Source organism: Myiozetetes cayanensis, unplaced genomic scaffold, assembly GCF_022539395.1.
Source record: "Myiozetetes cayanensis isolate MyiCay16 unplaced genomic scaffold, myiCay2020 scf238, whole genome shotgun sequence".
NCBI lineage: Eukaryota > Metazoa > Chordata > Aves > Passeriformes > Tyrannidae > Myiozetetes > Myiozetetes cayanensis.
This window is the reverse complement of record NW_026087454.1, coordinates 18,621-46,413: the sequence shown is the minus strand read 5'-3', so window position 1 is coordinate 46,413 and position 27,793 is coordinate 18,621. Positions and strand designations below refer to the sequence as shown.

At 66.0% G+C, this 27,793-nt stretch overlaps 4 protein-coding genes across 4 annotated transcripts; 1 reads left to right on the top strand and 3 right to left on the bottom strand.

The window, feature by feature from the left end:
* The first annotated feature begins 330 nt into the window (after nucleotides 1-330).
* On the top strand, nucleotides 331-13,040 carry LOC126642627 (branched-chain-amino-acid aminotransferase, cytosolic-like). The gene is given in 14 exon segments (XM_050320429.1): nucleotides 331-396; nucleotides 2,347-2,391; nucleotides 2,484-2,517; nucleotides 2,520-2,680; nucleotides 4,647-4,698; nucleotides 4,701-4,756; nucleotides 7,671-7,792; nucleotides 8,726-8,884; nucleotides 9,507-9,650; nucleotides 9,801-9,909; nucleotides 9,911-9,916; nucleotides 10,847-10,986; nucleotides 11,975-12,095; nucleotides 12,999-13,040. Coding segments are annotated over 14 exon segments (1,257 nt in total).
* Nucleotides 13,041-13,053: 13 nt separating this feature from the next.
* TNNI3 (troponin I3, cardiac type) lies at nucleotides 13,054-18,435 on the bottom strand. Its single transcript, XM_050320428.1, is given in 9 exon segments — nucleotides 13,054-13,203; nucleotides 13,336-13,431; nucleotides 14,935-15,105; nucleotides 16,695-16,784; nucleotides 17,724-17,785; nucleotides 17,788-17,851; nucleotides 17,935-17,976; nucleotides 18,055-18,169; nucleotides 18,425-18,435. Coding segments are annotated over 8 exon segments (648 nt in total). The 3' UTR covers nucleotides 13,054-13,203; nucleotides 13,336-13,338.
* A 2,053-nt stretch (nucleotides 18,436-20,488) lies between these two features.
* DNAAF3 (dynein axonemal assembly factor 3) lies at nucleotides 20,489-22,580 on the bottom strand. The gene is made up of 8 exons (XM_050320427.1): nucleotides 22,572-22,580; nucleotides 22,300-22,541; nucleotides 22,093-22,219; nucleotides 21,794-21,887; nucleotides 21,552-21,706; nucleotides 21,180-21,389; nucleotides 20,580-20,643; nucleotides 20,489-20,517 (listed from the first exon to the last, which is right to left on the bottom strand). Exons 1-8 carry the CDS (start codon nucleotides 22,578-22,580, stop codon nucleotides 20,489-20,491), a joined length of 930 nt encoding a protein of 309 aa, XP_050176384.1.
* Nucleotides 22,581-22,745: 165 nt separating this feature from the next.
* On the bottom strand, nucleotides 22,746-27,733 carry HSPBP1 (HSPA (Hsp70) binding protein 1). Its single transcript, XM_050320425.1, is given in 10 exon segments — nucleotides 22,746-22,959; nucleotides 23,047-23,156; nucleotides 24,031-24,126; nucleotides 24,222-24,377; nucleotides 25,659-25,880; nucleotides 26,003-26,077; nucleotides 26,080-26,124; nucleotides 26,127-26,202; nucleotides 27,477-27,605; nucleotides 27,728-27,733. Coding segments are annotated over 10 exon segments (990 nt in total). The 3' UTR covers nucleotides 22,746-22,884.
* Nucleotides 27,734-27,793: the final 60 nt, after the last annotated feature.

Here is a 27,793-nt window from a genome sequence, read left to right as displayed (position 1 = left end):
TCCATTGGTCGGAGGGCGTGGTCTATATGCAAATTAATAAAGAGAGGCGTGGTTTATGCGCATAATTTAATGACGTAATGGAGGGCGGGCTCTTTACGACTGTGGGCGTGGCTATAAGAAAAGTAGGCGTGGCTTACGGGGCGCGGCGCCGAGCCCTCCTCCCATTGGCTGCGCGCGGGGGCGGGGCGGGACGGCGCCTTCCCATTGGGCCGCGGTGGGAAAAGGGGCGGGGCGCGCACGGCGCGTTCCCATTGGCGGCGAGCGGAGGGCGGGGCGCGCACGGCGCGTTCCCATTGGTCGAGCGCGGGGAAAGGGGCGGGGCCTGGAGCGATGGCGGCGGCGGCGCTGCGGACCCGGCGCGCGGGAGCGGCGAGAGCGGCGGCACCAGTGGCACCAGTAAGGACCAGTGAGCTCCCAGTGACGGCGGGGACCTCCCAGGGACAGTGGGGACCCCTCCCAGCGCGGCCCGCGGGGACTCCCAGTGACACCAGTGATTCCTCCCAGTGCTCCCAGTGACCCCTCCAGGGCCCCCTCCCAGTGCTCCCAGTGACCCCCTCCCAGTGCTCCCAGCGACCCCTCCAGGGACCCCTCCCAGTGATCCCAGCGACCCCTCCCAGTGCTCCCAGTGACACCAGTGACCCTTCCTAGTGCTCCCAGTGACACCAGTGATCCCTCCCAGTGCTCCCAGTGACCCCTCCCAGTGCTCCCACTGACCCCTCCAGGGCCCCCCCCCAGTGCTCCCAGTGACCCCTCCCAGTGACCCCTCCCAGTGCTCCCAGTGACCCCTCCAGTGCTCCCAGTGCTCCCAGTGCTCCCAGTGACCCCTCCCAGTGATCCCTCCCAGTGCTCCCAGTGTTCCTCCCAGTGACCCCTCCGAGGGACACCAGTGATCCCTCCCAGTGCTCCCAGTGACCCCTCCCAGTGCTCCCAGTGATCCCACCAGTGATCCCTCCCAGTGCTCCCAGTGACCCCTCCCAGTGATCCCTCCCAGTGCTCCCAGTGTTCCTCCCAGTGACCCCTCCGAGGGACACCAGTGACCCCTCTCAGTGCTCCCAGTGATCCCAGTGACCTCTCCAGTGACCCCTCCCAGTGCTCCCAGTGACCCCTCCCAGTGCTCCTCCCAATGCTCCTCCCAGTGTTCCTCCCAGTGACCCCTCCCAGGGACACCAGTGGCACCAGTGACTCTCCCAGTAACTCCAGCGAACCCTCCCAGTGCCCCCCAGACCTCCCCAGTGCCAATCCCAGTGCTCCCAGTGCCCCTCAGACCTCCCCAGTGCCAATCCCAGTGCTCCCAGTGCCCCTCAGACCTTCCCAGTGCCAATCCCAGTGCTCCCAGTGCCCCTTAGCCCTTCCCAGTGCCCCCCAGACCTCCCCAGTGCCCCTCAGCCCTTCCCAGTGCCCATCCCAGTGCTCCCAGTGCCCCTCAGACCTTCCCAGTGCCCATCCCAGTGCTCCCAGTGCCCCTCAGACCTTCCCAGTGCCCATCCCAGTGCTCCCAGTGCCCCTCAGACCTTCCCAGTGCCCATCCCAGTGCTCCCAGTGCCCCTTAGCCCTTCCCAGTGCCCCTCAGACCTTCCCAGTGCCCTGCAGGGCTTCCCAGTTCCATTCAGGCGCCCTTCCCAGTGCTCCCAATGCCCTCCCAGTTCCACCCAGTGCCCCCCCAAGACGGTCCCAGTTCCTCCCAGTGGCCCCCTCAGACCCTCCCAGTGCCCTTCAGACCCTCCCAGTGCCCCCCAGACCCTCCCAGTGCCCCCCACACACCCTCCCAGTTCCCTCCCAGTGCCCCTCAGACCCACCAAGTGCCGCCCAGACCCTCCCAGACCCTCCCAGTGCCCCTCACACCCTCCCAGTTCCCTCCCAGTGCCCCCAAACCTCTCTCAGTGCCCCCCAGGCCTCTCCCAGTTCCTCCCAGTGCTCCCAGTCCCTCCCAGTGCTCCCCAGGCCTCTCCCAGTCCTCCCAGTGCCCCCCAGTCCCTCCAAGTGCCCCCCAAACCCTCCCAGTTCTTCCCAGTGCCCCCCACACACCCTCCCAGTTCCTCCCAGTGCCCCAGGCCTCCCAGTTCCTCCCAGTGCCCCCAGTCCCTCCCAGTGCTCCCCAGGCCTCTCCCAGTCCTCCCAGTGCCCCCCAGGCCTCTCCCAGTTCCTCCCAGTGCTCCCAGTCCCGCGTGTCCCTGCGATGGCGGCTCCGGGAGGGTTTTGGGGTGGGGGGGGATCAAAGTCCAGAGTTTGGGGGAGGGGCCGGACCCGGCGCTCGATCGAGGCCCCTCCCCCTCCCTCTCCCTGGGCCCAAACTGGGCCCAAACTGGGCCAAACTGGCCCAAACTGGGAGGGTCCTGACCTCCCCAGCTCCTGGCGAGGCTCCTGCGGCGCAGCCACGGCAGCACCTTCAGGGTGAGTCCGGGGCCGGACCCCAAAATCCCTCATGGGAGGGGTTGGGAGACCCCAAAATCCTCCCCTGAACCCCCCTGACCCCTGACCCCCAGGCCTCGGAGCTGGAGGTGGAGCCCACCCGACCCCGGGACCCCCGGCCCGGCCCGACCTCCCCTTCGGCACCTTCTTCACCGACCACATGCTGAGCGTGGAGTGGAACCGCCAGGGGGGCTGGGGGACCCCCAAAATCCACCCCTTCGGGCCCCTCAGCCTGCACCCCGCCAGCTCTGCCCTGCATTACGGTGTCGAGGTGGGTGGGACCCCCAAAATCCACCCAAAAACACCCTGGGACCCCCAAAATCCACCCCTTCCGGCCCCTCAGCCTGCACCCCGCCAGCTCTGCCCTGCACTACGGCGTTGAGGTGGGTGGGACCCCCAAAATCCCCCCTAAACCCCCCAAAATCCATCCTAAATCCACCTAAATCCATCCTAAACACACCTAAACCCACCTAAACCCACCCTGGGACCCCCAAAATCCACCCCTTCCGGCCCCTCAGCCTGCACCCCGCCAGCTCTGCCCTGCACTACGGCGTTGAGGTGGGTGGGACCCCCAAAACCCCCCCAAAATCCACCCAAAACCCACCCTGGGACCCCCAAAATCCACCCTGGGACCCCCAAAAACCTCCCTGGGACCCCCAAAAACCTCCCTGGGACCCCCAAAATCCACCCCTTCCAGCCCCTCAGCCTGCACCCCGCCAGCTCTGCCCTGCACTACGGCGTCGAGGTGGGTGGGACCCCCAAAATCCCCCCAAAATCCACCCTGGGACCCCCAAAATCCACCCCTTCCGGCCCCTCAGCCTGCACCCCGCCAGCTCTGCCCTGCACTACGGCGTCGAGGTGGGTGGGACCCCCAAAAACCTCCCTGGGACCCCCAAAAACCCCCCCCCTGGGACCCCCAAAATCCACCCCTTCCGGCCCCTCAGCCTGCACCCTGCCAGCTCTGCCCTGCACTACGGTGTTGAGGTGCGTGGGACCCCCAAAAACCTCCCTGGGACCCCCAAAATCCTCCCTGGGACCCCCAAAATCCATCCTAAACCCACCTAAACCCACCCTGGGACCCCCAAAATCCACCCTAAACACACCCTGGGACCCCCAAAATCCATCCTAAATCCACCTAAACCCACCCTAGGACCCTCAAAATCCATCCTAAACCCACCCTGGGACCCCCAAAATCCATCCTAAATCCACCTAAACCCATCCTGGGACCCCCAAAATCCACCCCTGGCACCCCCTGCCCTGCACTACAGTGTCAAGGTGGGTGGGACCCCTGGAAGACCCCCCAAAATCCCCCCTAAATCCACCCTGGGACCCCGAAAATCCACCCCTGGGACCCCCAGCCCTGCAGTACGGGGTGGAGGCAGGTGGGACCCCCAGGAGACCCCCCAAAAAAACCCAAAATCCCCCCTAAACCCCCCCTGGGACCCCCAAAATCTCCCTTGGGACCCCCAGCCCTGCACTATGGGGTGGAAGTGGGTGGGACCCCAGGAGACCCCAAAACCCCAAATCCCCTAAACCCAACCTGGGACCCCCAAAATCCACCCTGGGACCCCTGCCCTGCACTATGGCGTGGAGGCAGGTGGGACCCCAGAACCCACCTGGGACCCCAAAATCCCCTAAACCCACCCTGGGACCCCCAAAATCCCCCCTGGAACCCCCTGCCCTGCACTACGGGGTGGAGGCAGGTGGGACCCCCAGGAGACCCCCCTAAACCCTCCAAAATCCCCCCTAAATCCACCCTGGGATCCCCAAAATCCCCCCTGGAACCCCCTGCCCTGCACTATGGGGTGGAAGTGGGTGGGACCCCCAGGAGACCCCCCTAAACCCCCAAAATCCCCTAAGCCCCCCTGGATCCCCAAAATCTCCCTTGGGACCTCCAGCCCTGCACTATGGGGTGGAGGCGGGTGGGACTCCCAAAATCTCCCCTAAACCCCCCTAAATCCACCCTGGGACCCCCTAAACCCCCCCTGGGACCCCCAGCCCTGCACTGTGGGGTGGAGGCAGGTGGGACCCCCAGGAGACCCCCAAAATCCCCCCTAAACCCCCCCTGGGACCCCCAAAATCTCCCTTGGGACCCCCAGCCCTGCACTATGGGGTGGAGGTGGGTGGGACTCCCAAAATCTCCCCTAAACCCCCCTAAATCCACCCTGGGACCCCTAAACCCCCTAGGGACCCCTAAACCCCCTAGGGACCCCCTAACCCTCTACCCCCTCCCCCAGCTCTTCGAGGGTCTCAAGGCCTATCGGGGTGATGACGCCAAAATTCGCCTTTTCCGCCCGAACTGAACGTGGAGAGGATGCAGAGATCGGCCAGGAGGGTCTGCCTGCCCGTCAGTGAGACCCCAGGACCCCAGACACCCCCAGAGCCCCCAGACACCCCAAAAACCCCTGAGACCCCAAAACACCCCTGGGATCCTCCAAAACCCCTCCAAGACCCCAAAAACTCCCTTGAGACCCCCAAAAACTCCCCTGGGATCCCCAAAACCCTCAGAGACCCCCAAAAGCTCTCCTGAGACCCCAAAACACCCCTGGGATCCCCAAAAACCCTCTGAGACCCTCAAAACACCCCCTGGGATCCCCAAAACACACCCCTGGGATCCCCAAAACCCCTCCAAGACCCCCAAAATTCCCTGAGACCCCCAAAAAACTCCCCCAAAACCCCCTGAGCCCCCAAAACACCCCCAGAGCCCCCAAAACACCCCCTGGGATCCCCAAAACCCCTCCAAGACCCCCAAAAACTCCCCTGAGACCCCAAAACACCCCCTGGGATCCCCAAAAACTCCTGGGACCCCAAAAACTCCCTTGAGACCCCAAAACACCCCCTGGGATCCCCAAAACACCCCCAGAGCCCCCAAAACACTCCCTGGCATCCCCAAACCCCTCCAAGACCCCAAAAACTCCTTGAGACCCCAAAAACTCCCCTGGGATCCCCAAAACACCCCTGGGATCCCCAAAACCCCTCCAAGACCCCAAAAACTCCCTTGAGACCCCCAAAAACTCCCCTGGGATCCCCAAAACACCCTCTGAGACCCCCAAAACACCCCTAGGATCCCCAAAACCCCTCCAAGACCCCAAAAACTCCCTGAGACCCCAAAAACTCCCCTGGGATCCCCAAAACACCCTCTGAGACCCCCAAAAACACCCCTAGGATCCCCAAAACCCCCTGAGACCCCAAAACACCCCTGGGATCCCCAAAACACCCCTGGGACCCCAAAACCCCCCTGAGACCCCAAAACTCCCCTGAGACCCCAAAAAACTCCCCAAAACACCCCTGGGACCCCAAAACACCCCAGGACCCCCAAAACACCCCCTGGGATCCCCAAGACCCTCCGAGACCCCAAAAACTACCCCTGAGACCCCAAAACACCCCCTGGGATCCCCAAAACACTCCGGGATCCCCAAAACACCCCTTGAGACCCCAAAACACCCCTGGGATCCCAAAACACCCCCTGAGACCCCAAAACTCCCCTGGCACCCCCAAGACCCCTCCAAGACCCCAAAAACTCCCTTGAGACCCCAAAAGCACCCCTGGGATCCCAAAACACCCCCTGGGATCCCCAAACCCCCTCAAGACCCCAAAAACTCCCTGAGACCCCCAAAAACTCCCTAGGATCCCCAAAAACCCTCTGAGACCCCAAAACACCCCTGGGATCCCCAAAACCCCTCAAGACCCCCAAAAACTCCCTTGAGACCCCAAAAACTCCCCTGGGATCCCCAAAACCCTCTGAGACCCCAAAACACCCCTGGGATCCCCAAAAACCCCTGAGACCCCAAACACACCCCTGGGATCCCCAAAAACCCCTGGGATCCCCAAAACTCCCCTGAGACCCCAAAAAACTCCCCTGAGACCCCAAAAACCTCCCCCAAAAACTCCCTGAGACCCCAAAACTACCCCTGGGACCCCAAAACACCCCTGGCATCCCCAAAACACCCCTGGGATCCCCAAAACCCCCCAAGAGCCCCAAAAACTCCCCTGAGACCCCAAAAACTCTCCCTGGGATCCCCAAAACACCCCTGGGATCCCCAAAACCCCTAGGATCCCCAAAACCCCTCCAAGACCCCAAAACTCCCTTGAGACCCCCAAAACTCCCAAAACACCCCTGAGACCCCAAAAACCCTGGGATCCCCAAAACCCCAGGATCCCCAAAAACTCCCTGAGACCCCAAAACCCCCTAGGATCCCCAAAACTCCCCTGAGACCCCAAAACACCCCCTGGGATCCCCAAAAACCCCCCGGGATCCCCAAAAACTCCCCTGAGACCCCAAAACACCCCCAAAACCCCTGAGCCCCCAAAACACCCCCTGGGATCCCCAAAACCCCTCCAAGACCCCCAAAACTCCCTGAGGCCCCAAAACTCCCCCAAAAACTCCCCTGAGACCCCAAAACACCCCCTGGGATCCCCAAAACCCCTGGGATCCCCAAAACCCCCTGAGACCCCAAAAACACCCCTGAGATCCCCAAAACACCCCCTGGGATCCCCAAAACCCCTCCAAGACCCCCAAAAACTCCCTTGAGACCCCCAAAAACTCCCCCTGGGATCCCCAAAAACCCTCTGAGACCCCAAAACACCCCCTGGGATCCCCAAAAACCCTCTGAGACCCCAAAACACCCCCTGGGATCCCCAAAAAACCCCCTGGGATCCCCAAAAACTCCCCTGAGACCCCAAAAAACCCCCTGGGATCCCCAAAAACTCCCCTGAGACCCCAAAAAACCCCCTGGGATCCCCTAAAACTCCCCATAGACCCCAAAAACTCCCCTGAGACCCCAAAAACTCCCCCGAAACACCCCCTGAGCCCTTCCCAGTGCCCCCCCAGTCCCTTCCTAGTCCCTCCCAGTGCCCCCCAATCCCCTCCCAATCATTCCCAGTGCCCCCCAATTCCTTCCCAATCCCTCCCAGTTACTCCCACTCCTTTCCCACTCCCTCCCAGTCCCTTCCCCACTCCTCCCACTCCCTCCCAGTCCCTTCCCACTCCCCTCCCACTCCCCTCCCAGTCCCCTCCCAGTCACTCCCACTCCCTTCCCAGTCCCTCCCAGTGCCCCCCAATCCCCTTCCAATCATTCCCAGTACCTTCCAATCCCCAGTCACTCCCACTCCTCCTACTCCCTCCCAGTCCCTTCCCAGTCCCTCTCAGTGCCCCCCAATCCCCTCCCAATCATTTCCCAATCCCCCAGTCCTTCCCACTCCTCCCACTCCCTCCCAGTGCCTCCCAGTGGCTCCCAGTGCCTCCCAGTGCCTCCCCGCAGGCGTTCGAGGGCCGGGAGCTGCTGCTGTGCCTGCGGGCGCTGGTTCGGCTGGAGGAGCGCTGGGTGCCCCGAGACCCCCAGGGCAGCCTCTACCTGCGGCCCACCTTCATCGGCACCGAGGGGTGGGGGGCTTTGGGGGGCTTTGGGGGGTTTTTGGGGTTAGAGGGGTTTTAGGGGGTTATGAGGGTCTCTGGGGGCTTCGGGCAGGTTGGGGGAAGATCCTGGGGAGGTTTCGGTGGTCCTCGAGGGGGTCGTGGGGGTCGTGGGAGGGGTCTGAGGGGTCGTGGGAGGGCTGGAGTGGTTTAGGATGATTCTTGGGGGCTTAGGAATCTGCGGGGGGTTTGGGGGTCCTGGGGAGGGGGAGGGTCCCGTGGGGCTGGAGGGCTCCTGTGGGGAAGGGGGTCTGTGAAGTCCTGGGGGCTCATGGGGGCTTCTTTGGGGTCTGGGGTCTCACGATGGGGGGCTTCTTTGGGGTCTGGGGTCTCACGGGGGTTCTTTGGAGTCTGGGGTCTCACGATGGGGGTTCTTTGGGTCTGGGGCTCATGAGAGGTCTCCTGGGAGCTCATGAGTGAGGAGGGGTTCTTTGGGTCTGGGGTCTCTACGGGGGTTCTTTGGGGTCTGGGGCCTCATGGGGGCCTCTGGGGGCCTATGGTGGGGGGTTCTTTGGGGTCTGGGGGTCTCACAGTGGAGGGGGTTCTTTGGGGTCTGGGGTCTCACGGGGGTTCTTTTGGGTCTGGGGTCTCTACAGTGTGGGGGTTCTTTGGGGTCTGGGTCTCACGGGGGCTCTGGGGAGCCTCAGGGGTGTTCTTGGGGTCTGGGGTCTCACGGGGGTTCTTTAGGTCTGGGGTCTCACGGGGGGCTCTGGGGAGCTCATGGGGGGTTCTTTGGGGTCTGGGGTCTCACGGTGTGTGTGTGGGTTCTTTGGGGTCTGGGGCTCACAGGGGGTTCTTGGGGTCTGGGAGTTCTGGGCAGCTCGGGGTGCAGGTTTTGGGGTCTGAGGGGGGTCTCTGTGTATTCCCCAATCACTGACCCCCTCTCCTCTCCCCCCTCCCCAGCCCACCTGAGGTCTCCCCGGGCCGGGCCCTGCTCTTCGTCATCGCCTGCCCGGTGGGTCCGTATTTCCCGGGGGGGCTCCTCAGCCCCGTGGGGCTCCTGGCGGACCCCCGGCACGTGCGGGCCTGGCCGGGGGCCCGGGGACTGCAAACTGGGGGTGAGCGGGGAGGGGTCCCGGGGGGGGAGGGGGTCCTGAGGAGAGGAGGGGTCTCAGGAGCGGGGGAAGGGTCCCGGGAGGGGAAGGGTCCCGGGAGTGGGGGGGCGTCCTGAGGGAGTGATGAATTGGGGGGATGTTTGGGGTCTCTCAGCCCCAGGGTGGGGGGATTGGGGTCTTCCAGCTGCAAGGGGAGGATTTGGGGTCTCCCAGCCCCATTGGGGTGGTTTTGGGGTCTCCCAGCCCCAGGGGGAGGTTTTTGGGGTTTCCCCAGCTGGGGGTGGTTCTGGGGGGGTTTTTGGGGTTTCCCAGCCCCAGGATGGGCAGTGGGGAGGTTTTTGGGGTTTCCCAATTCGGGGCTGGTTTCGGGGAGGTTTTTGGAGTTTCCTAAGCCGGGGGTGGTTCCGGGGAGGTTTTTGGGGTTTTCCCAGCCGGGGATGGATTCGGGGGGTTTTTCGGGGTTTCCCAATCCGGAGGTGGTTCCGGGGTGGTTTTTGGGGTGCCGCAGCCCCAGGGAGAGGTTTTTGGGGTTTCCCCATCCGGGGGTGGTTCCGGGGAAGTTTTTGGGGTTCCCCCAACCAGGGGTGGTTCAGGGGTGGTTTTAGGAGTCCCTAGCCCCTTTCCCCCAGGAACTACGGGCGTGGCCTGGCCCTGCAGGCGGCCGCTCGGGCTCGGGGGTGCCAGCAGGTGCTGTGGCTGCACGGCCCCCAGCGCCTCCTCACCGAGGTGGGCACCATGAACCTCTTCGTCTTCTGGGAGGCGCCAGGGCGGGGGTGCGGCCCGGCCCGGAGGGGTCCTGAGTGCCCCTGGGGATTTTTGGGGCACAGAGCGAGGTGGGAGCTCTGGACCCCCAGGATGCCAGGATGGGGGTGGGGGCGACCAGGGGTCCCAGTGGGGTTGGAGGGGGTTTGGGGGGGTGTCAGGGGTGACACAGCCTCCCCCAACCCCCAGCAGGGATGGAGCTGGTGACGCCCCCTGGACGGGCTGATCCTGCCCGGGGTGACCCGGCAGAGCGTCCTGGAGCTGGCACGGGGAATGGGTACGGGGGGCACCGGGCAGGAGGCTTGGAGGGGGTTATGAGGGGGTCTGAGGGTTTAGGGAGTCCTGGGAGGGCAAGAGGGGCTGAGGAGGTCCTGGGGAGGGGTTCTGGGGGGTTCTGAGGGTTTAGGGGTCCTGGGGAGGGGGTTGTGGGGGGTCAGAGGGTTTAGGGGTCCTGGGGAGGGGGGTTGTGGGGGTCGTGAGGGTTTAGGGGTCCTGGGGAGGGTTATGGGGGTTGTGAGGGTTTAGGGTCCTGGGGAGGGGTTAGTGGGGGGTCCTGAGGGTTTAGGGGTCCTGGGGGTGGCCATGGAGGGGTTAATGGGGGTTTTGGGGAGGGGGTGTCAGGTGGGGTTGGGGGCTCCTGGGAGGTGTTTGGGGGGGTGTGTGGTCTGTGGGGTCCTGGGTGGGTTTTGTGGGGTGTTTGGGGGAGTCTGTGGAGTCCTGGGTGGGCTTTGGGATGTTTGGGGTGGGAAATCTGGAGGCCCTGGGTGGGTTTGGGGTGTTTGGGGAGGGTGGTCTGGAAGCCCTGGGTGGGTTTGGAGGTGTTTGGGGGAGTCTGTGGAGTCCTGGGTGGGTTTTGGGGTGTTTGGGGGGTGGTCTGTGGAGTCCTGGGTGGGTTTTTGGGATGTTTGAGGGAGTCTCTGTGAAGTCCTGGGTGGGTTTGGGGTGTCTGGGGAGGTTTGGTCTGTGGAGTCCTGGGTGGAGTTTTGGGGTGTTTGGGGGTGAGTCTGTGAAGCCCTGGGTGGGTTTTTGGGGTGTTTGGGGGGTGAGTCTGGGTGGGGTGGGGTGGGGAAAAGGGGATGTTTTTTGGGGTGGGGACACACACAGGGACAGGAGGGATGGGGGAACACACCCATGGATGGAGGAGGAAGGGCCACGGGCAGGAGTGGGAGGACACTCCTGACCCCCCTCCTTTTTCCCACCCCCCCAGGGTGAATTTGGGGTGCGGGAGGGGCACCTGCCCATGGAGGACGTGCTGGGGGCGCTGCGGGAGGGGCGGCTGCGGGAAATGTTCGGGACCGGCACGGCCTGCGTGGTGTGTCCCGTGGAGAGGATCCTCTACCAGGACGAGTGCGGAGGCTGGGGGCTGGGGGGCACAGGGGGCTGGGGGCACAGGGGGCAGGGGGCTGGGGGGGCACAGGGGCTGGGGACCCCCAGCAGGTGTGGGGGTTCTGAGTACGAGCAGCAAGTTTTGGGGTCTGGGGGGAAAAGTGGGGGGGTGTCTGGGTGGTTTTGGGGTCTGGAGAGGGACGGGGGGGTGTCTGGGTGGTTTGGGGTCTGGGGAAAAGTGGGGGTGTCTGGGTGGTTTTGGGGTCTGGGGGGTGTCTGGGTGGTTTTGGGGTCTGGAGAGGGTGGGGGGTGTCTGGGTGGTTTTGGGGTCTGGGGGGTGTCTGGGTGGTTTTGGGGTCTGGAGAGGTGGGGGGTGTCTGGGTGGTTTGGGGGTCTGGGGATGTCTGGGTGGTTTGGGGGTCTGGAGGGTGGGGGGGTGTCTGGGTGGTTTTGGGGTCTGGGGGGGTGTCTGGGTGGTTTGGGGGTCTGGGGGGTGTCTGGGTGGTTTGGGGGTCTGGGGGAAGTGGGGGATGTCTGGGTGGTTTGGGGTCTGGAGAGGGCTGGGGGTGTCTGGGTGGTTTGGGGGTCTGGGGGTGTCTGGGTGGTTTGGGGGTCTGGGGGGAGGTGGGGGTGTCTGGGTGGTTTGGGGTCTGGGAGGTGTCTGGGTGGTTTTGGGGTCTGGGGGTTGTGGGGGGTGTCTGGGTGGTTTTGGGGTCTGGGAGGGTGTCTGGGTGGTTTTGGGGTCTGGGGGGAGGTAGAGGGGTGTCTGGGTGGTTTGGGGGTCTGGGGGTTGTGGGGGGTGTCTGGGTGGTTTGGGGGTCTGGGAGGTGTCTGGGTGGTTTGGGGTCTGGGGGAGTGTGTGGGGTGTCTGGGTGGTTTTGGGGTCTGGGGAAAGTGGGGGTGTCTGGGTGGTTTGGGGGTGTGGACAGGGTGGGGGTGTCAGAGTGGTTTTGGGGTCTGGGGGTTGTGGGGGGTGTCTGGGTGGTCTGTGGGCGGGTGGGATTTTGAGGGGGTCTTTCCTGCCCTGTGACCCCTCCTGTCCCCCACCCCCCAAGTGGCACAAGGTGCCCACCATGGAGAACAGGGCCGAGCTGACCCAGCGCTTCCTGAAGGTCCTCAGTGACATCCAGGTGGGATTTTGGGGGGGTTGGGGTTTATGGGTTGGGGAATTTGGGGTTTTAGGGGGTCCTGGGATTTGGGGGATGCCGGGGTTGGAGGAGGGCACAGGGAAATGGGGAGTGGGAAATTGGGGGTCCACAGACATTGGGGGTGGGGGGGACACTCGGGGAGTTAAGGGAGGGGGTCAGGGTGTCACCACCCCACTGTGACCCCTCCTCCTCCCCACAATGCGGCCGCATCTCCAGCCCGTGGGCTCAGCCCGTGTGACCTCCCCCTCCCCAAGAACGGGGTCGAGCCCCCACCCCCAGCAGCACCAGACACTCCAGGGGGCTCTGCCTCTCCCCACAGACCCCCTGTGGAGGAGGAGAACCCCCAAACACACCAAAGGAGGGGGAGGGGGCAAACCCTCTTCCTGAGCCCCCTCCCCAACACCAAATACTCCTGAGGGGCAGATTCCCCTCCCCCAAAACACTCCACACCCCGGGGTCCCAGTGCCCCCAAGCACTCCAGACCCCTCGGTCTCCCCAACTCAGACCCCCTCCCCCTGTGCAATACTCTGAGCTGCCCTCCCCAATTTGGGGGCTCCCAGTGCCCTCCCCCACCCCCACAGTGCCTTTGGGGCCCCCGAGCCCCCCACCCCAAAAGCGCTTTCAAAGCCTTATGTGGGACCCCTCCCCAAAACCAGGGACCCCCAAACATACCAAAGGTCAAAGGTCAAGTGAGGTCAATGGGGGTCGTTAATAAACGACTTGCAATGAGCCCAGAGCTCTGGGTCAGTGAAGGGAGGGTGTGTTGGGGTCCCGGGGTGAGTTTTGGGTCCCTCCACCCAACTCGATCAGGACCCAATAACTCGATCAGGACCCAATAACTCGATCAGGACCCATAGCTCGATCAGGATCCAATAACTCGATCAGGATCTGATAACTCGATCAGGATCCGATAACTCCATCGATTGATGCTGAAGGGGTTTATTGGGGATGGGGGGGTGTCTTTATTTGGGGAGTGGGGGTGCCGATGGTGGTGGTGGAGCTGATGGAGGTGATGGAGGTGATGAAGATGATGATGATGATGAAGATGATGAAGATGAAGATGCCCAGGGGGCTCCAGGGACGGATCCACCTGCAGGAGATGTTTTTGGGGGGGGATTGGAGGCGATCCCCCGGGTGGAGAGGAGGATTCCCCGGGTTTGGGGGTTGTGTCCCCCTCCCCAGCTCTGGGGGGCAGAGGGGGTTTTGGGGGTGGGGGTCTCACCCCTCAGGCCGCCGCCCCCTCGAACTTCTTCTTGCGGCCCTCCATGCCGCTCAGGGCGTCCACGTTCTTGCGCCAGTCCCCGACCTCGCGGTTCTCCTGCCCCGCCCCACGCCCCCCTCCCCGCGTCAGGACACGCCCACGGGGGCGGGGACACCGCGGGGACACGCCCATGGGGGTGGGGACACCGCGGGGGACACGCCCATGTCCCCAAGGTGTGACCCCAGGTGTGTCCCCAATGATCCCCCAGGTGTGTCCCCAAGGTGTGACCCCAATGCCCCCCCAGGTGTGACCCCAAGGTGTGACCCCAAGGTGTGACCCCAGGGTATGACTCCAGTGCCCCCCAAGGTGTGACCCCAGTGCCCCTCAAGGTGTGACCCAAGGTATGACCCCAAGATGTGACTCCAATGCCCCCCAAGTTGTGTCCCCAAGGTGTGACTCCAGTGCCCCCCAAGGTGTGACCCGAGGTGTGACCCCAGATGTGTCCCCAAGGTGTGACCCCAGTGATCCCCCAAGGTGTGACCCCAAGGTGTGACCCCAGCTGTGACCCCAATGATCCCCCAGGTGTGACCCCAAGGTGTGACCCCAGCTGTGACCCCAATGATCCCCCAGGTGTGACCCCAAGGTGTGACCCCAATGATCCCCCAGGTGTGACCCCAAGGTGTGACCCCAATGATCCCCAAGGTGTGTCCCCAGTGATCCCCCAGGTGTGACCCCAGGTGTGTCCCCAAGGTATGACCCCAGTACCCTCTAAGGTGTGTCCCCAAGGTGTGACCCAAGGTATGACCCCCAGGTGTGACCCAAATGATCTCCAAGGTGTGACCCCAGGTGTGACCCCAATGCCCCCCAAGGTGTGTCCCCAAGGTGTGACCCCAAGTGTGACCCCAATGCCCCCCAAGGTGTGTCCCCAAGGTGTGACCCCAAGTGTGACCCCAAGGTGTGACCCCAATGATCCCCCTGGTGTAACCCCAAGGTGTGACTCCAGTGATACCCCAGGTGTGACCCCCAAGGTGTGACCCCAGGTGTGACCCCAAGGTATGACTCCAATGCCCCTCAAGGTGTGTCCCCAAGGTGTTACCCCAATGCCCCCCCAGCTGTGACCCCAGCTGTGACCCCAATGATCCCCCAGGTGTGTCCCCAAGGTGTGACCCCAATGATCCCCAAGGTGTGACCCCAAGGTATGATTCCAGTGCCTCCCAAGGTGTGACCCCAAGGTGTGACCCCAATGATCCCCCAAGGTGTGTCCCCAAGGTGTGACCCCAGTTGTGACCCCCTGTGTGTCCCCCACACCCCCAGGTGCCCCCCAGGAGCCCCCAGGTGCCCCCAGGGGCAGGACCCACCTTCTCGGCCTCGTCCTTGCGCACCCCTGTGTGTCCCCACACCCCACACCCCCAGGTGCCCCCCGGGGCAGGACCCACCTTCTCGGCCTCATCCTTGCGCACCCCTGTGTGTCCCCACACCCCACACCCCAGGTGCCCCAGGTGCCCCCAGGAGCCCCCAGGTGCCCCCGGGGCAGGACCCACCTTCTCGGCCTCGTCCTTGCGCACCCTGTGTGTCCCCCACACCCCAGGAGCCCCCAGGTGCCCCAGAGGCAGGACCCACCTTCTCGGCCTCGTCCTTGCGCACCTGGCGCAGCCCGGCCCTCAGGTCGGTGCCCACGCGGTGCTTGGAGCCCAGCAGGGCCGTCATCATCGCGTCCGCCGAGAGCCGCACCCGCCGCAGGTTGGGCCGCACGAACCGGCCCGCGGCCACGCGGCGCCTCAGCTCCTCCATCTGGGGGGGTGTGGGGTGAGGACCCCATGAGACCCCTGAGGCCCCACACACCCCCAGACCCCCACACACCCCTGAGACCCCCTGACATCCCCACCCACGCGGCGCCTCAGCTCCTCCATCTGGGGGTGTGGGGTGAGGGACCCACATGAGACCCCCGACACCCCTGAGAGCCCCACACACCCCTGACATCCCCACCCACCCAGCGCTTCAGCTCCTCCATCTGGGGGGTGTGGAGTGTGGGAGACCCCCATGAGACCCCTGAGAGCCCCAACACCCCCTGAGACCCCCTGACACCCCCGCGGCCACGCGGCGCTTCAACTCCTCCATCTGGGGGGACCGGGGTGTGGGGACCCCCATGAGACCCCTGAGAGCCCCACACACCCCTGAGATCCCCTGAGACCCTCCATACACCCCTGACACCCCACGGCCACGCGGCGCTTCAGCTCCTCCATCTGGGGGGATAGAGGGTATGGGGACCCCCAGCACCCCCACACACCCCAGAGACCCCCAACACCCCTGACAACCCCACACATCCCCTGAGACCCCCTGAGACCCCCGAGACCCCCATACACACCCCTGACATCCCCACCCACCCAGCGCTTCAGCTCCTCCATCTGGGGGGATGGGGTGTGGAGCCCCACGAGACCCCTGAGACCCCCAACACCCCCACACACCCCTGAGACCCCTGACACCCCCATGGCCACGCGGCGCTTCAGCTCCTCCATCTGGGGGTGTGGGGTGTGAGACCCCCCATGAGACCCCCTGAGACCCCCGAGACCCCCTGAGTCCCCCTGAGACCCCCTGAGACCCCCACCCACCCGGCACTTCAGCTCCTCCATCTGGGGAATGGGTGTGGGACCCCATAAGACCCCTGAGACCCCCAATGCCCCCACCCACCCAGCGCTCAGCTCCTCCATCTGGGGACCGGCATGTGGAGACCCCCCTGAGACTCCCCTCACACCCCTGAGACCCCCGAGACCTCCCAATGCCCCCCACACCCAGCGCTTCAGCTCCTCCATCTGGGGGACACGGGGCATGGGACCCCGAGACCTCCACACCCCCAGACTCCCATGGCCATCTGGGGGCTCAGAGACACCGGGGGACATGGGGACACCGTGAGACCCCCATGGTGACACCACAGCTCTGTCCTCTCGAGGGGACATCTCGAGGACACTCTGGGGTCACTTTGGGGACAAGGGGTGGGGGCACGGGGCCGGTGACGCAGGCGGTGCTGGGAAGGGGGGAGGGTTTTTTGTCCCCAGGGGGTCCCCGGGTGAGGGAGGGGGCAGAGGTCCGGGGGAAGGTGGGGGGTTTGTCCTCATAGGGGTCCCCGGTGTGGGGAGGGGCAGAGGTCCCGGGGGAAGGTGGGGGGTTTGTCCCCAGGGGGTCCCCGGGATGGGGAGGGGGTTTTGTCCCCAGGGGTCCCCGGGATGGGGAGGGGCAGAGGTCCCGGGGGAAGGAAGGGGGTGTTTTGTCCCCAGGGTGTCCCCGGTGTGGGGAGGGGCAGAGGGCCGGGGGAAGGTGGGGGGTTTTTTTGTCCCCAAGGGGGGTCCCCCGGGGTGGGGAGGGGGCAGAGGGGCCGCCCCCACCTCGGTGATGTTCTTGCTGACGCGGGTGCCCATGTCATAGCGCTCCTCGTCCACGCGCCCCACGCGGGCGTGGAGCTCCCGGCACAGCTCCTGGGGGTGGGGGGTATGGCTGGGACCCCCCAAACCCACCTCTGTCCCCCAGAGATCCCCCAAACCCACCTTGTCCCCCCCAGAGATCCCCCAAACCCACCTTGTCCCCCAGAGATCCCCTGGGATCCCCAAACCCACCTTGTCCCCTCCAGAGATCCCTAGGATCCCCCAAACCCACCTTGTCCCCCCAGAGATCCCCTGGGATCCCCTCCAAACCCACCTTGTCCTTCCCAGAGATCCCCTGGGACTCCCCTAAACCCACCTTGTCCTTCCCAGAGATCCCTGGGACCCCCCAAACCCACCTCATCCACCCCCAGAGATCCCCTGGGATCCCCCCCAAACCCACCTTGTCCCCCCCAGAGATCCCTGGGATCCCCCAAACCCACCTTGTCCCCCCCAAACCCACCTTGTCCCCCTCCAGAGATCCCCTGGGATCCCCCAAACCCACCTTGTCCCCCCAGAGCCCCCTGGCCCAACAGACCCCTCCCCAGAGATGCCCCCATGTTCCCTCTAACCCTACCCTGACCCCCCTTACTCTGTGTCCCCCTCCCCAAAGCCCCCCTAAATTCCTCACATCTCACTCCTGAGAACCGTCCAACCCCTTTTCCCCCCACCCAGCGCCCCCAGCCCCTCGGTGACCCCCAGCCCCCTTTTTGCCCCCCAGACCCCCGGTGACCCCCAGCCCCCTGTTTTCCCCCAGCCCCTGGGGACCCCCAGACCTGCAGTTCCGCCGCCCTCAGCCCCTCGGGGACCCCCAGCCCCCTGTTTTCCCCCCAGCCCCCTTTTCCCCCCAGCCCCCTTTTCCCCCAGCCCCCGGGACCCCCCAGACCTGCAGTTCCGCCGCCCCAGCCCCTCAGGGACCCCCAGCCCCCTGCTTTCCCCCAGCCCCTCGGTGACCCCCAGCCCCCCTTTTCCCCCAGCCCCCGGTGACCCCCAGACCTGCAGTTCCGCCGCCCCCAGCCCCTCGAGGGCGAGGGGGGCAGAGCTCCCCAGCACCCGCAGCTCTCGGCCGCCCGCTCCTGCTCCTCCCGCTCCAGCTCCCGCTTCGCCCTCTGCAGCAGCAGCGTCTGGAGGAGGAGGCTCAAAATGAGGGGGATCCCCAACACTCAGGGACACCCCCAAAATAGAGGGACCACCCTCTCCCCCTCACCTTCAGCTGCAGCTTCACGGACGCCGAGATTTTGGATTTCCTCTGAGGGGGGAATTGGGGGTCAGTGAGGTTGGGGGTCTGAGCTCCCCAGTGTCCCCCAGCCCCCACCCCCGAGCCCACCTTGGCGTGGGGCTCCACGGCGTAGGCCCGGTAATTGGCCGAGGATTTGCGGCGCAGGGGCGGCTGCGGGGGGCGTAGGACCCCCTCCCTTCCTCTTCCTCTTCCTCCGGGGTCTCTGCGCCACGGCGAGGGGGTTTGGGGGGTCAGAGGGGTCAGGGGTCACCCAAAATGGGTGGGGAGGGGTGGGGGTGACTCTACCGACACGTCCTCCCTGTGGGTGGGGTTAAAAACAGAGTCAGAGCCCCCTGAATCCCCAGCAGGACACCCCCAGAACCTCCCGGGTCGCCAGCCCCTCTCGGGGATCCCAACAGCCGGGGACCCCCAAAACGCCCCTTATAGATCCCCCCACCCACCCCGAGCCCCCACTCACTCCTCGGCCATCCCGGTGCTGCCGTTCCCGGTGCTGGAAGACACGAGTGGGGCGGGGGAGCACGAGGAGGGGTCTGGGGAGAAGATCAACCCCCAGTCCCCCGCCCCTCCCCAAAACCCCAGCGCTGCCCCTATTTGGGGCCGGCGGCTCCGGGGCTGATAAGGGGTGCTAAAAATAGCCCTTATCAACCCCCACCCCCACGGGACCGTCCGGGCAGCCCTGACACCCCCACCCCCTCCCCCCACGCCAAGGGCACCCAGGACACCCAGAGACCCCCAACCCCTTCCCCCCATCCCAAAGACCCTCATCCCACCCCTCAAACCCCTCCGGGGCTCAGCTGGTCGGGACCCCCTCTCTGCTGCCCCGCAGACCTCCCCTCCCCTTGGACCCCCAAGGGACTCAGGACCCGGGATCCCCATGGGACCTCCCCGGGACCCCCATTGGGACCTCCCCGAGACCCCATTGGGACCTCCCCTGAGACCCCCATTGGGACCTCTCCCGGGACCCCCATTGGGACCCCCACTTTGTTCTCCCACCACCCCGTACCAGGGATCCTCTTGTGCCCTCTGACCCCAAGTCCCCTCCGGCGTCCGCTCAGTGACGACCCCCAGACCCCGACCCAGACCCAGCACCCCCAGGACCCTCAAAACCCCCGGTACCTGCGGGGCCGGAGCCGGGGGTCGCGCCGGAGTTTATGAATGGGGAGGGGGGCGTGGCCGGAGGGGCGTGGCCGGAGGGGCGGGTTTGGGGTCCTGGGAGGGGGATTTTGGGGGTCTAGTGTCGAATCGGGGGATCGGAGGGGGCGGTGTGATTTGGGGAGGGGGTGTCTCAGGGCTGGGGTGAGGGATTTGGGGGGGGGGGCGGGATGGGGTGTCTCAGGGGTCTCCGAAGCGGGCGTGGGCCAGGGGCTCCCGGGCCCCCAGGGCTCAAGCCCCCGCCCGGGCCAGCGCGACCACCCGCTCCCGGAACGCCTCGAGCTGGGGGCCGCAGGGTGGGCACGAACCTGGGGGAAGGGAAGGGACAGAGGTCACAGCCCTGGTGGGAGGGGGGTCGGGGGCCACGGGGCGTCCCGGGGCAGGGTGGGGTCCCCGGGGTCCCGGTACCCACGTGGGCAGCTCCACCAGCAGAGTGGCCCTGGGGCCGCCAGTTGGGCCAGCTCGGGGTCAGCTCGGGCAACGACCTGGGGGTGGGGAGAAGGTGAGAGGGGCGGCTGAGGGTCCCTGGCATCTGGGACCACCTCTCAGAGCCCCCCAGACCCATTTATATCACCCCACTTCCTTTGGGAGGACCCTCGGGACCCCCGCCCGACCCCCACCAGGATCCCTTCATATCCCTCCTCTTCCCCCAGGATTCCCACGAGATCCCTCCCCAGAGGCCCCAGACCCATTTATACCCTCCCACCTCCTCTCGGGACCACTCCCAGGGTGTCCCCCAGACCCATTTAAATCAACATTTAAATCCCCCAGGGACCACCCCTCGGGACCCCCCTCACCTCCATCCCAGCACCAGCAGCCGGCAGAGCCCCCAGCCGGGCTCGGGCCGGGGGCTTCGGGCGCTTCCCAAGGGCAGGAACCGGACCCGGAGCGGGAGCGGCGCCAGGGACTCCTGCGGGGGATTTGGGAGGGCGTCAGGGGTCGAGGGGGCTCAGAAAACCCGGGGGTCGGGGAGATCTTGGAGGTCGGAGGGGAGGGGGGCACTCACCCAGCGGGCTCTGATTCGTCGCAGGGGGTCCTGTCGATGAGGGGCCCTCGGGGGTCCTGGGGTCCTCGGGGCTCCTCGGGGTGGGGTCGCCGGGGGTCCCGGTGAGCAGCTCGTGCAGCAGCGCCGTGACGTTGGCCACGGAGATCTCGGTGGCCGTCTGGGGAAGGGGTGTGGGGGAGAATCCCGTGAGAGACCACCCAGGACACCCTCACACCCCCCACGCCCCCCTCACCTTCCCGGGGCTCCGCAGGTCGCCGGGGTCGAGCCCGAGCTGAGGAAGGGGCCGGTCACGATGTCCCCCCAATACCTGGGGTCCGGCCCCACCTGCCCGTCCTGGGGGGTCGGGGATGGTGTGGGGGGTGGTCAGTGACCTCTGACCCTCCCCAGCCCCCCTGCCCCCAACACTCACGGCGCGGGGCCGGGGTCGCTCTGCAGGGTGGGGTTGGGGTCTCGCCCCCGCCGAAGGCGTCGCCGCTCTCGCGCCAGAGCCCGAACTCTGCCGGTGACACCGTGGTGGCCTTGGGGGACGGAACGGGCGGACAGCGGGGAGTCAAACCTCCCGGGACCCGGACCCCTGCACGCATCTCCCACCTCCCCACCTGGATCTCCCGGCCGTCCCCTCGTACCGCCCTCCGTTATCCACCGGGACATCCCCTCCCGCCCGGTCCTTCCCCAGTGCCCCTGGGGTGCAGCCCCGGTACCCGCCGTTATCTCCGGTACTCTGCTACCCCTGGGATGCAGACCGGTACCCCCGTTATCTCCGGTACCCTACCCTCGGGATGCAGCCCCGGTACCTGCCGTTATCTCCCGGTACCCCCGTTACCCTCGGGATGCAGCTCCCCGGTACCCCCTGTTATCCCCCGGTACCCCCGGGATGCAGCCCCAGTACTCCCGCGGATGCACTCAGTACCCCCGTTATCGTACCCTGTGCCTGGATGCAGCCCCGGTACCCCTCGGTATCCCCTTCCCGGGATGCAGCCCCCGGTACCCGTATCCCCGTTACCCCCGGGATGCAGCCCCCGTACCCCCGGTACCCCCTGGTGCCCGCCGTTACCCCCCGGGGGTGCAGCCCCATCCGCAGCTCCCAATCCGCCACCGCTGCCCTCGCGTCGTAGCGGGGTCCGAGTCGCCGCCGCAGCCGCCGGTCCCAGCCTGGGGGTCCCGGCACCGGCTCCGGTACCGCCCGCGACCCCCGGCACGCCGGGACCGGCCCCGCTCGCTCCCAGCGCCGCAGAACCGCCTCGAGCGCGTCCCGGTCCCGGCACTGCGCGGGGGGAGGATCCCGGTACGGCACCGGCACCACCGCCACCGGCAGCACCGGGACCACCGGGACCCCCGCCCTCAGCGCTCCCCCTTCCCCCGGGGCAGCTCCGGTACAGCCCCAAAGACCCCAGGACCCCCGGTAGCGGACAGCCCCGGTTCTGACCTTCATGAGCCCCAGGTCGGCGGGTCCCTCTCGCTGCCAGTGCCGGTCCCCGGTGACCCAGCGGCGGAGGCGCCCGGCGGCCCCGCGGAGCATCGCGGCGGTGCCGGCGCGGAGCCTCCCGGAGCCCAAGAGCTCCAGGATGGCGGCGGCGCGGGCTGGAGGAACGGGGGCGGAACGGGGGGGATTACCGGGGGTGGGACGGGATTGGGGTCCCGGGGGGGTCACCGGGAGTCCCCCGTTACCTGCCGGTCTGGGGCGCTCCGGGGCTTCCAGCGCCAGCAGGAGGAAGAGGAGCTGCCGCGCCACGGGCTCGGGGCGCTGCTCGGCCACGAACAGCTGGGGGGGGGCACTGGGAAACCGCCGGTAACACCGGGAAGCCCTCGGTAACTCCCCCCGGGGCTCCCCCCACCCCTCGAGCACCGGGGACCCGCCGGGACCGCGATATCGAGCCCGGAACCGGGATCCTGGTGTGTCCCCCGCCCCGTCCTCCCACCGGAGCCACCCCGTTCTCCCCACCCCGGTGCCGGTCCCGGTGCCGTACGGTGATGGCGCGGGGGGGGTCCCGCCGGGCCCGGGCCGCCGTCAGCAGCACGTGCCGCCCCTCGGCCGCCCCCACCAGCAGCACCGGCGCCTCCGCCGAGGGGTCCTGGGGTCCGACTCCGGCGGCACTGCGGGGAGCGGGGGGCGGTTACGGAGGTGCCGGGCACCGGAGGGGGCCCCGGTGTGGGGGTGCGGGGTCGGCGCTCACGGTGCTGGCGGAGATCCATGGCCGGGGACAGCCCCCACCAGCACACGGTGCCCGCGGCCTCCTCCAGCGCGGCCGCCATGGCGGGGCGAGGCCACGCCCCCCTCCTCGCACCGGGACCAATGGGGAGCGGGAGCGGCGCCGGTGGCCCGGGCGGCGACCAATGGGGAGAGAGGACGGCGGGGAAAGCCCGCCCACCGCGGGACGCGGTTACCGTGACAACCGGCGCGCGGCAGGCCACGCCCCTAATTTACATACAGCGATTCCCAGTTAGCCGTCTCCATAAAGCCACACCCCCTCATTAACATAACCCCGCCCCTCGTGCTGTCCGCCCTCCCGGTGCTGAGCGGAGGGGGGCTGGAATTGAGGGGTGTCCCCGAATTTGGGGGGGGTCCCCCAGCCCCGCTGACGTCACCGCCGCTGCCCCCACCCCTTTCCACACCAAACGGTCAGGTCTGGAGCGTTTATTCCCCCTCCAGCTTCGGGGAGAGGGGCACAAGGCGTGGCGGCGGGAGGTTCTGGGGGTGCCAGCGACCCCCCGTGGGGGGGGTGTTTTGGGGTCCTGGGGAGGGAGGGGAGGGGTGGGGGTCACCGATCCATGGTGGTCTCCTCGGGGGTCTCGAAGCAGAGCTGCAGCAGCCGCTCACAGAACTCCAGCTCCTCCTGCAGCAAATCCGAGGGGGGTTGCATCACCCAGGGGTCCCCCAAATCCCCAAGACCCCCACCCAGGGACCCCCCACCCCAAAGCACCTGGAACTCGTCCCGGCCCTGCAGCAGCTCCCGGCGCTCCCGCAGCAGCTCCTCCAGCCCCAGGGCGGGGCTCGGCATTCCCGAACCCCTCGGGAAATCCGTGGCCAGGCTGGGGGAAAGGGGCAACAGGGCTGGGGAGGGAAAGCGGCACCCCCAAACCTCCTCTGGACCCCAGAAACCTCCTCTGGACCCCCAAAACACCCCAGACCCCCAAACCACTCCAGACCCCCAAACCACCCCAGACCCTCCAAACCACCCCACACCCTCCAAACCTCCCTGAAAGCCCCCAAACTACCCCAGACCCCCAAACCACCCCAGACCATCCAAACCATCCCCAGACTCCCCAGACCTTCCCCAGAGCCCCCAAACCACCTCAAACCTTCCCCAGACCCCCCAAACCTTCCCCAGAGCCCCCAAACCACCCCCAGACCCTCCAAACCAACCCACACCCTCCAAACCTCCCTGAAAGCTCCCAAACTACCCCAGACCCCCAAACCACCCCAGACCCTTCAAACCTCCCCGAGACCCCCAAACCTTCCCCAGAGCCCCCAAACCCCCCAGGACCCCCAAACCACCCCAGACCATCCAAACCTTCCCCAGAGCCCCCAACCCCCCAGGACCCACAAACCACCCCAGACCATCCAAACCTTCCCCAGACTCCCCAAACCTTCCCCAGAGCCCCCAAACTCCCCCAGTACCCCCAAACCACCCCAGACCCTTCAAACCTCCCCGAGACCCCCAAACCTTCCCCAGGGTCCCCAAACCCCCAGGACCCCAAACCACCCCAGACCATCCAAACCTTCCCCAGACTCCCCAAAACCCCCAGGACCCCTCTGTCCACTCCCCCTCAGGCTCCCCAGCCCCCCTCCCTCCCCACGGTGCTCTCACCCAACCTGCAGAGAGAGCTCCCCATTTCCCCCCTCTCCCCAGGTTTTTGGGGTGCCCAGCCCAGTTCTGGGGGGGTTTTGGAGGTCTCACGTACTCCACAGAGGGTCCCCAGCCCGTGCTCGTGGGCCCCGTCGTGCTCGGAGCGCAGCAGCGTCACCAGTCGGGCCACCAGGCCCTGCTGGACCAGGGGGCTGTGGGGTGGGGAGACACGAGGGGGTTGGTTTTAGGGGGTTTGAGCCTGCTGCCCCACCCATGGGGGAGGGGGGTGTGGATTTTGGGGGTCTCACCTCGCAGCCTGGGGTGCTCCCTCAGCAGACAGTGCAGCAGAAAGGCCGCCCGGGCCCTCAGCGGGGGGTGAGGGCTCTGCAGGGCCCCCCCCAAAACCTCCAGCCCCCCCAGGGCCTCCAACTGCTCCAGCCCCTCCGGCTGCGCCCGCACCAGGCCTTGGGGGGGGCCAAAAAGGGGGGGGACGTCAGAGCCTGTAGCCCCAAAACCCCCCTGGATCCCCCTCAGAGCCCTTCCTTGGCCAGCCCAAATCCCCCTTGTCATCCAAAACGCCCTCAAAAATCCTCCCCCTGAACCCCCACCCCCCAAAAATCCCCCAAACCCCAAATCCCCATCGTCATCCAAACGCCCTCAAAATCCCCCTGAACCCCCAAATCCCCTCAAAATCCCCCAAACCCCAAATCCCCTCGTCATCCAAAACACCCTCAAAATCCCCGAACCCCCACCCCAAAAATACCCCCGAACCCCATCCCCAAAAATCTCCCCAAACCCCAAATCCCTCTCGTCATCCAAAACGCCCTCAAAAATACCCCCAAACTCCTACCCCCAAAATCCCCTAAACCCAAATCCCCTCGTCATCCAAAATGCCTCAAAATCCCCCAAACCCCAAACTCCCCAAAAATCCCCCTGAACCCCAAATCCCCTCGTCATCCAAAATGCCCTCAAAAATCCCCTCTGAACCCCCACCCCCAAATCCCTCAAAATCCCCCCCAAACCCCAAATCCCCTTGTCATACAAAACGCCCTCAAAATCCCCCTGAACCCCGCCCCCAAAATCCCCCTGAACCCCAAACTCCCCAAAAATCCCCCTGAACCCCCACCCCCAAAAATCCCCCGAGCCCTCATCTCCCAAACCTCCCCAAAAATCCCCCTGAACCCCCACCCCCAAAATCCCCCAAACCCCAAAGCCCCTCATCATCCAAAACGCCCTCAAAAATCCCCAGACCCCCACCCCCAAAATCCCCTGAGCCCCATCTCCCAAACCTCCCAAAAATCCCCCAGAACCCCAAATCCCCTCATCATCCAAAACACCCTCAAAAATCCCCCGAACCCCAAATTCCCCAAAAATCTCCCCAAACCCCAAATCCTCGTCATCCAAAACGCCCTCAAAAATCCCCCGAACCCCAAACTCCCCAAAATCCCCCAAACCCCAAATCCCCTCATCATCCAAAATGCCCTCAAAAATCCCCCAAACCCCAAACTCCCCAAAAATCCCCCTGAGCACCCATCTCCCCAAACCTCCCCAAAATCCCCCAAACCCCAAATCCCCCTCGCCATCCAAAACTCCCCAAAATCCCCCCTGAGCCCCCATCTCCCCAAACCTCTCTGTTTGCCCCCCAAATCCCACCCCTTAACCTCTTTCTCCACCCCCTGACCCTCTCAGCCCCCTCCCCAAAACCCTCCTCGCTGCCCCCCTCCCCCAAATCCCCCCCCACTCACAGGAGATGGCGAAGAGGGCGGCGGGGGGCACTCGGGGGTCGGGGTCCCCCCTGAGGCCCCCCAGGAGGGCGGGGAGGGCCCCCAGGGCCAGGGCCCGGGCCTGGGCCCCCGGCAGGTTCTGGGCACAAGCCCCCAGGACTCGGGCGGCCCCTGCCCGCAGTGGGGGCCACAGGTGCCCCAGGAGCCCCAAAACTGCCTCCAGCCCCCCCAGGGCACAGAAATCTGAGAGGGGAGAGCACAAAAAAAACCAAAAGGGGGGGTCAGGGGTCCCACAGGAACCTCCCCTCACCCCCGAACCCCCCAAATCTCAGCTCCCCGAGGCCCCCAGGACCCCCTCCCCTCACCTGTGGCGTTGTCCAGGTTCTCACACAGCTCTGCCAGCTCGTCCAGAGCCTCCTCGTGGGGTCCCGTGTCCCCTGGCCCCGCTCGGCCGCCTCCTCCCCGGGGCAGGGCCCGGCCAGGACCCCAGGCAGCGCCGGAGCTCCCCCGCGCCCCCAGAGCCCCCCAGAGCCTCGGACACGGCCGCTCTCAGCCACTGCTGCCGCTGGGGGACGGAGGGGGCACGGTGAGCAGGAACCCCCAGAACCTCCCGACACCCCCTTGGGACCCCCAAAACCCCTCATGATCCTCCCGGGACCCTCCCCAAACCCCAAGGAATCCACATTGATCCCCCCAAACCCCCCATGATCCCCCAGGACCCTCCCCAAACCCCAAGGAATCCACACTGAACTCTCCCCAAAACCCCTCACTGAGTCCCCCAGGACCCTCCCCAAACCCCAAGGAATCCACACTTACACCCCCAAAACCCCTCATTGATCCCCCGGGACCCTCCCCAAACCCCAAGGAATCCACACTGACCCCCCCAAAACCCCTCATTGATCCCCCGGGACCCTCCCAAACCCCAAGGAATCCACACTGGCCCCCCAAAACCCCTCACCGATCCCCCAGGACCCTCCCCAAACCCCCTCACTGATCCATCCGAGGACCCTCCCAAACCCCAAGGAATCCACACTGACCCCCCAAAACCCGCCATGATCCCCCGGGACCCTCCCCAAACCCCAAGGAATCCACACTGACCCCCCAAAACCCCTCACTGATCCCCCCGGGACCCTCCCAAACCCCAAGGAATCCACACTGATCCTCCCAAACCCCAAGGAATCACACTGACTCCCCCAAAACCCCTCACCGATCCCCCGGGACCCTCCCCAAACCCCAAAGAATCCACACTGACCCCCCCCAAAACCCCCATGATCCCCCAGGACCCTCCCCAAACCCCAAGGAATCCACACTGACCCCCAAAACCCCTCACCGATCCCCCGGGACCCTCCCCAAACCCCAAAGAATCCACACTGACCCCCCAAAACCCCCACTGATCCCCCAGGACCCTCCCCCAAACCCCAAGGAATCCACACTGACCCCCCCCAAAACCTCTCACTGATCCCCGCCGGGACCCTCCCCACACCCCAAAGAATCCACACTGACCCCCCTCAATACCCCTCACTGATCCCCCCCGGGGCCCTCCCCACACCCCAAGGAATCCACACTGAACCCCCAAAACCCCCATGATCCTCCCGGGACCCTCCCCAAACCCCAAGGTATCCACATTGACCCCCCCAAAACCCCTCACTGATCCCCCTCGGGACCCTCCCCAAACCCCAAGGAATCCACACTGAACCCCCAAAACCCCTCACCGATCCCCGGGACCCCAGCACTCCCCGACATTCCCAGAAACCTCTTTGGGACCCCCCGACCCCTCCAACACCCCGGGACCCCTCCCCAGGAACCCCCACAGCCCCGCCGCCGCCCGTCCCCTCTCACCTCCTCGCCCATGGGCTCCCGGGGCTCGGGCTGGGCCTCGCCGGCCACCACCGCCATCTCCAGCAGCCCTGCAGCGTGTGGGGGTCCTGCCAGCCCCCGGCCCCGCCGCCCGCCGCCGCCGCCATCGCCCTGCACAGCGGCCGTCAGCGCACCGGGAGCCTCCGGAGCCCTCCCCGCGCCCCTCAGGGTGCCCCCCACCCCAAAACCCCGGGACCCCGCACCTCCTAACGCCGCGCGCCGCCCCTGGGCGCCGCCATCTTGCCGCGGGGGCGGAGCCAACCGGCGGGAAAAGGGGCGTGGCCTGCCCGGTGCATTGT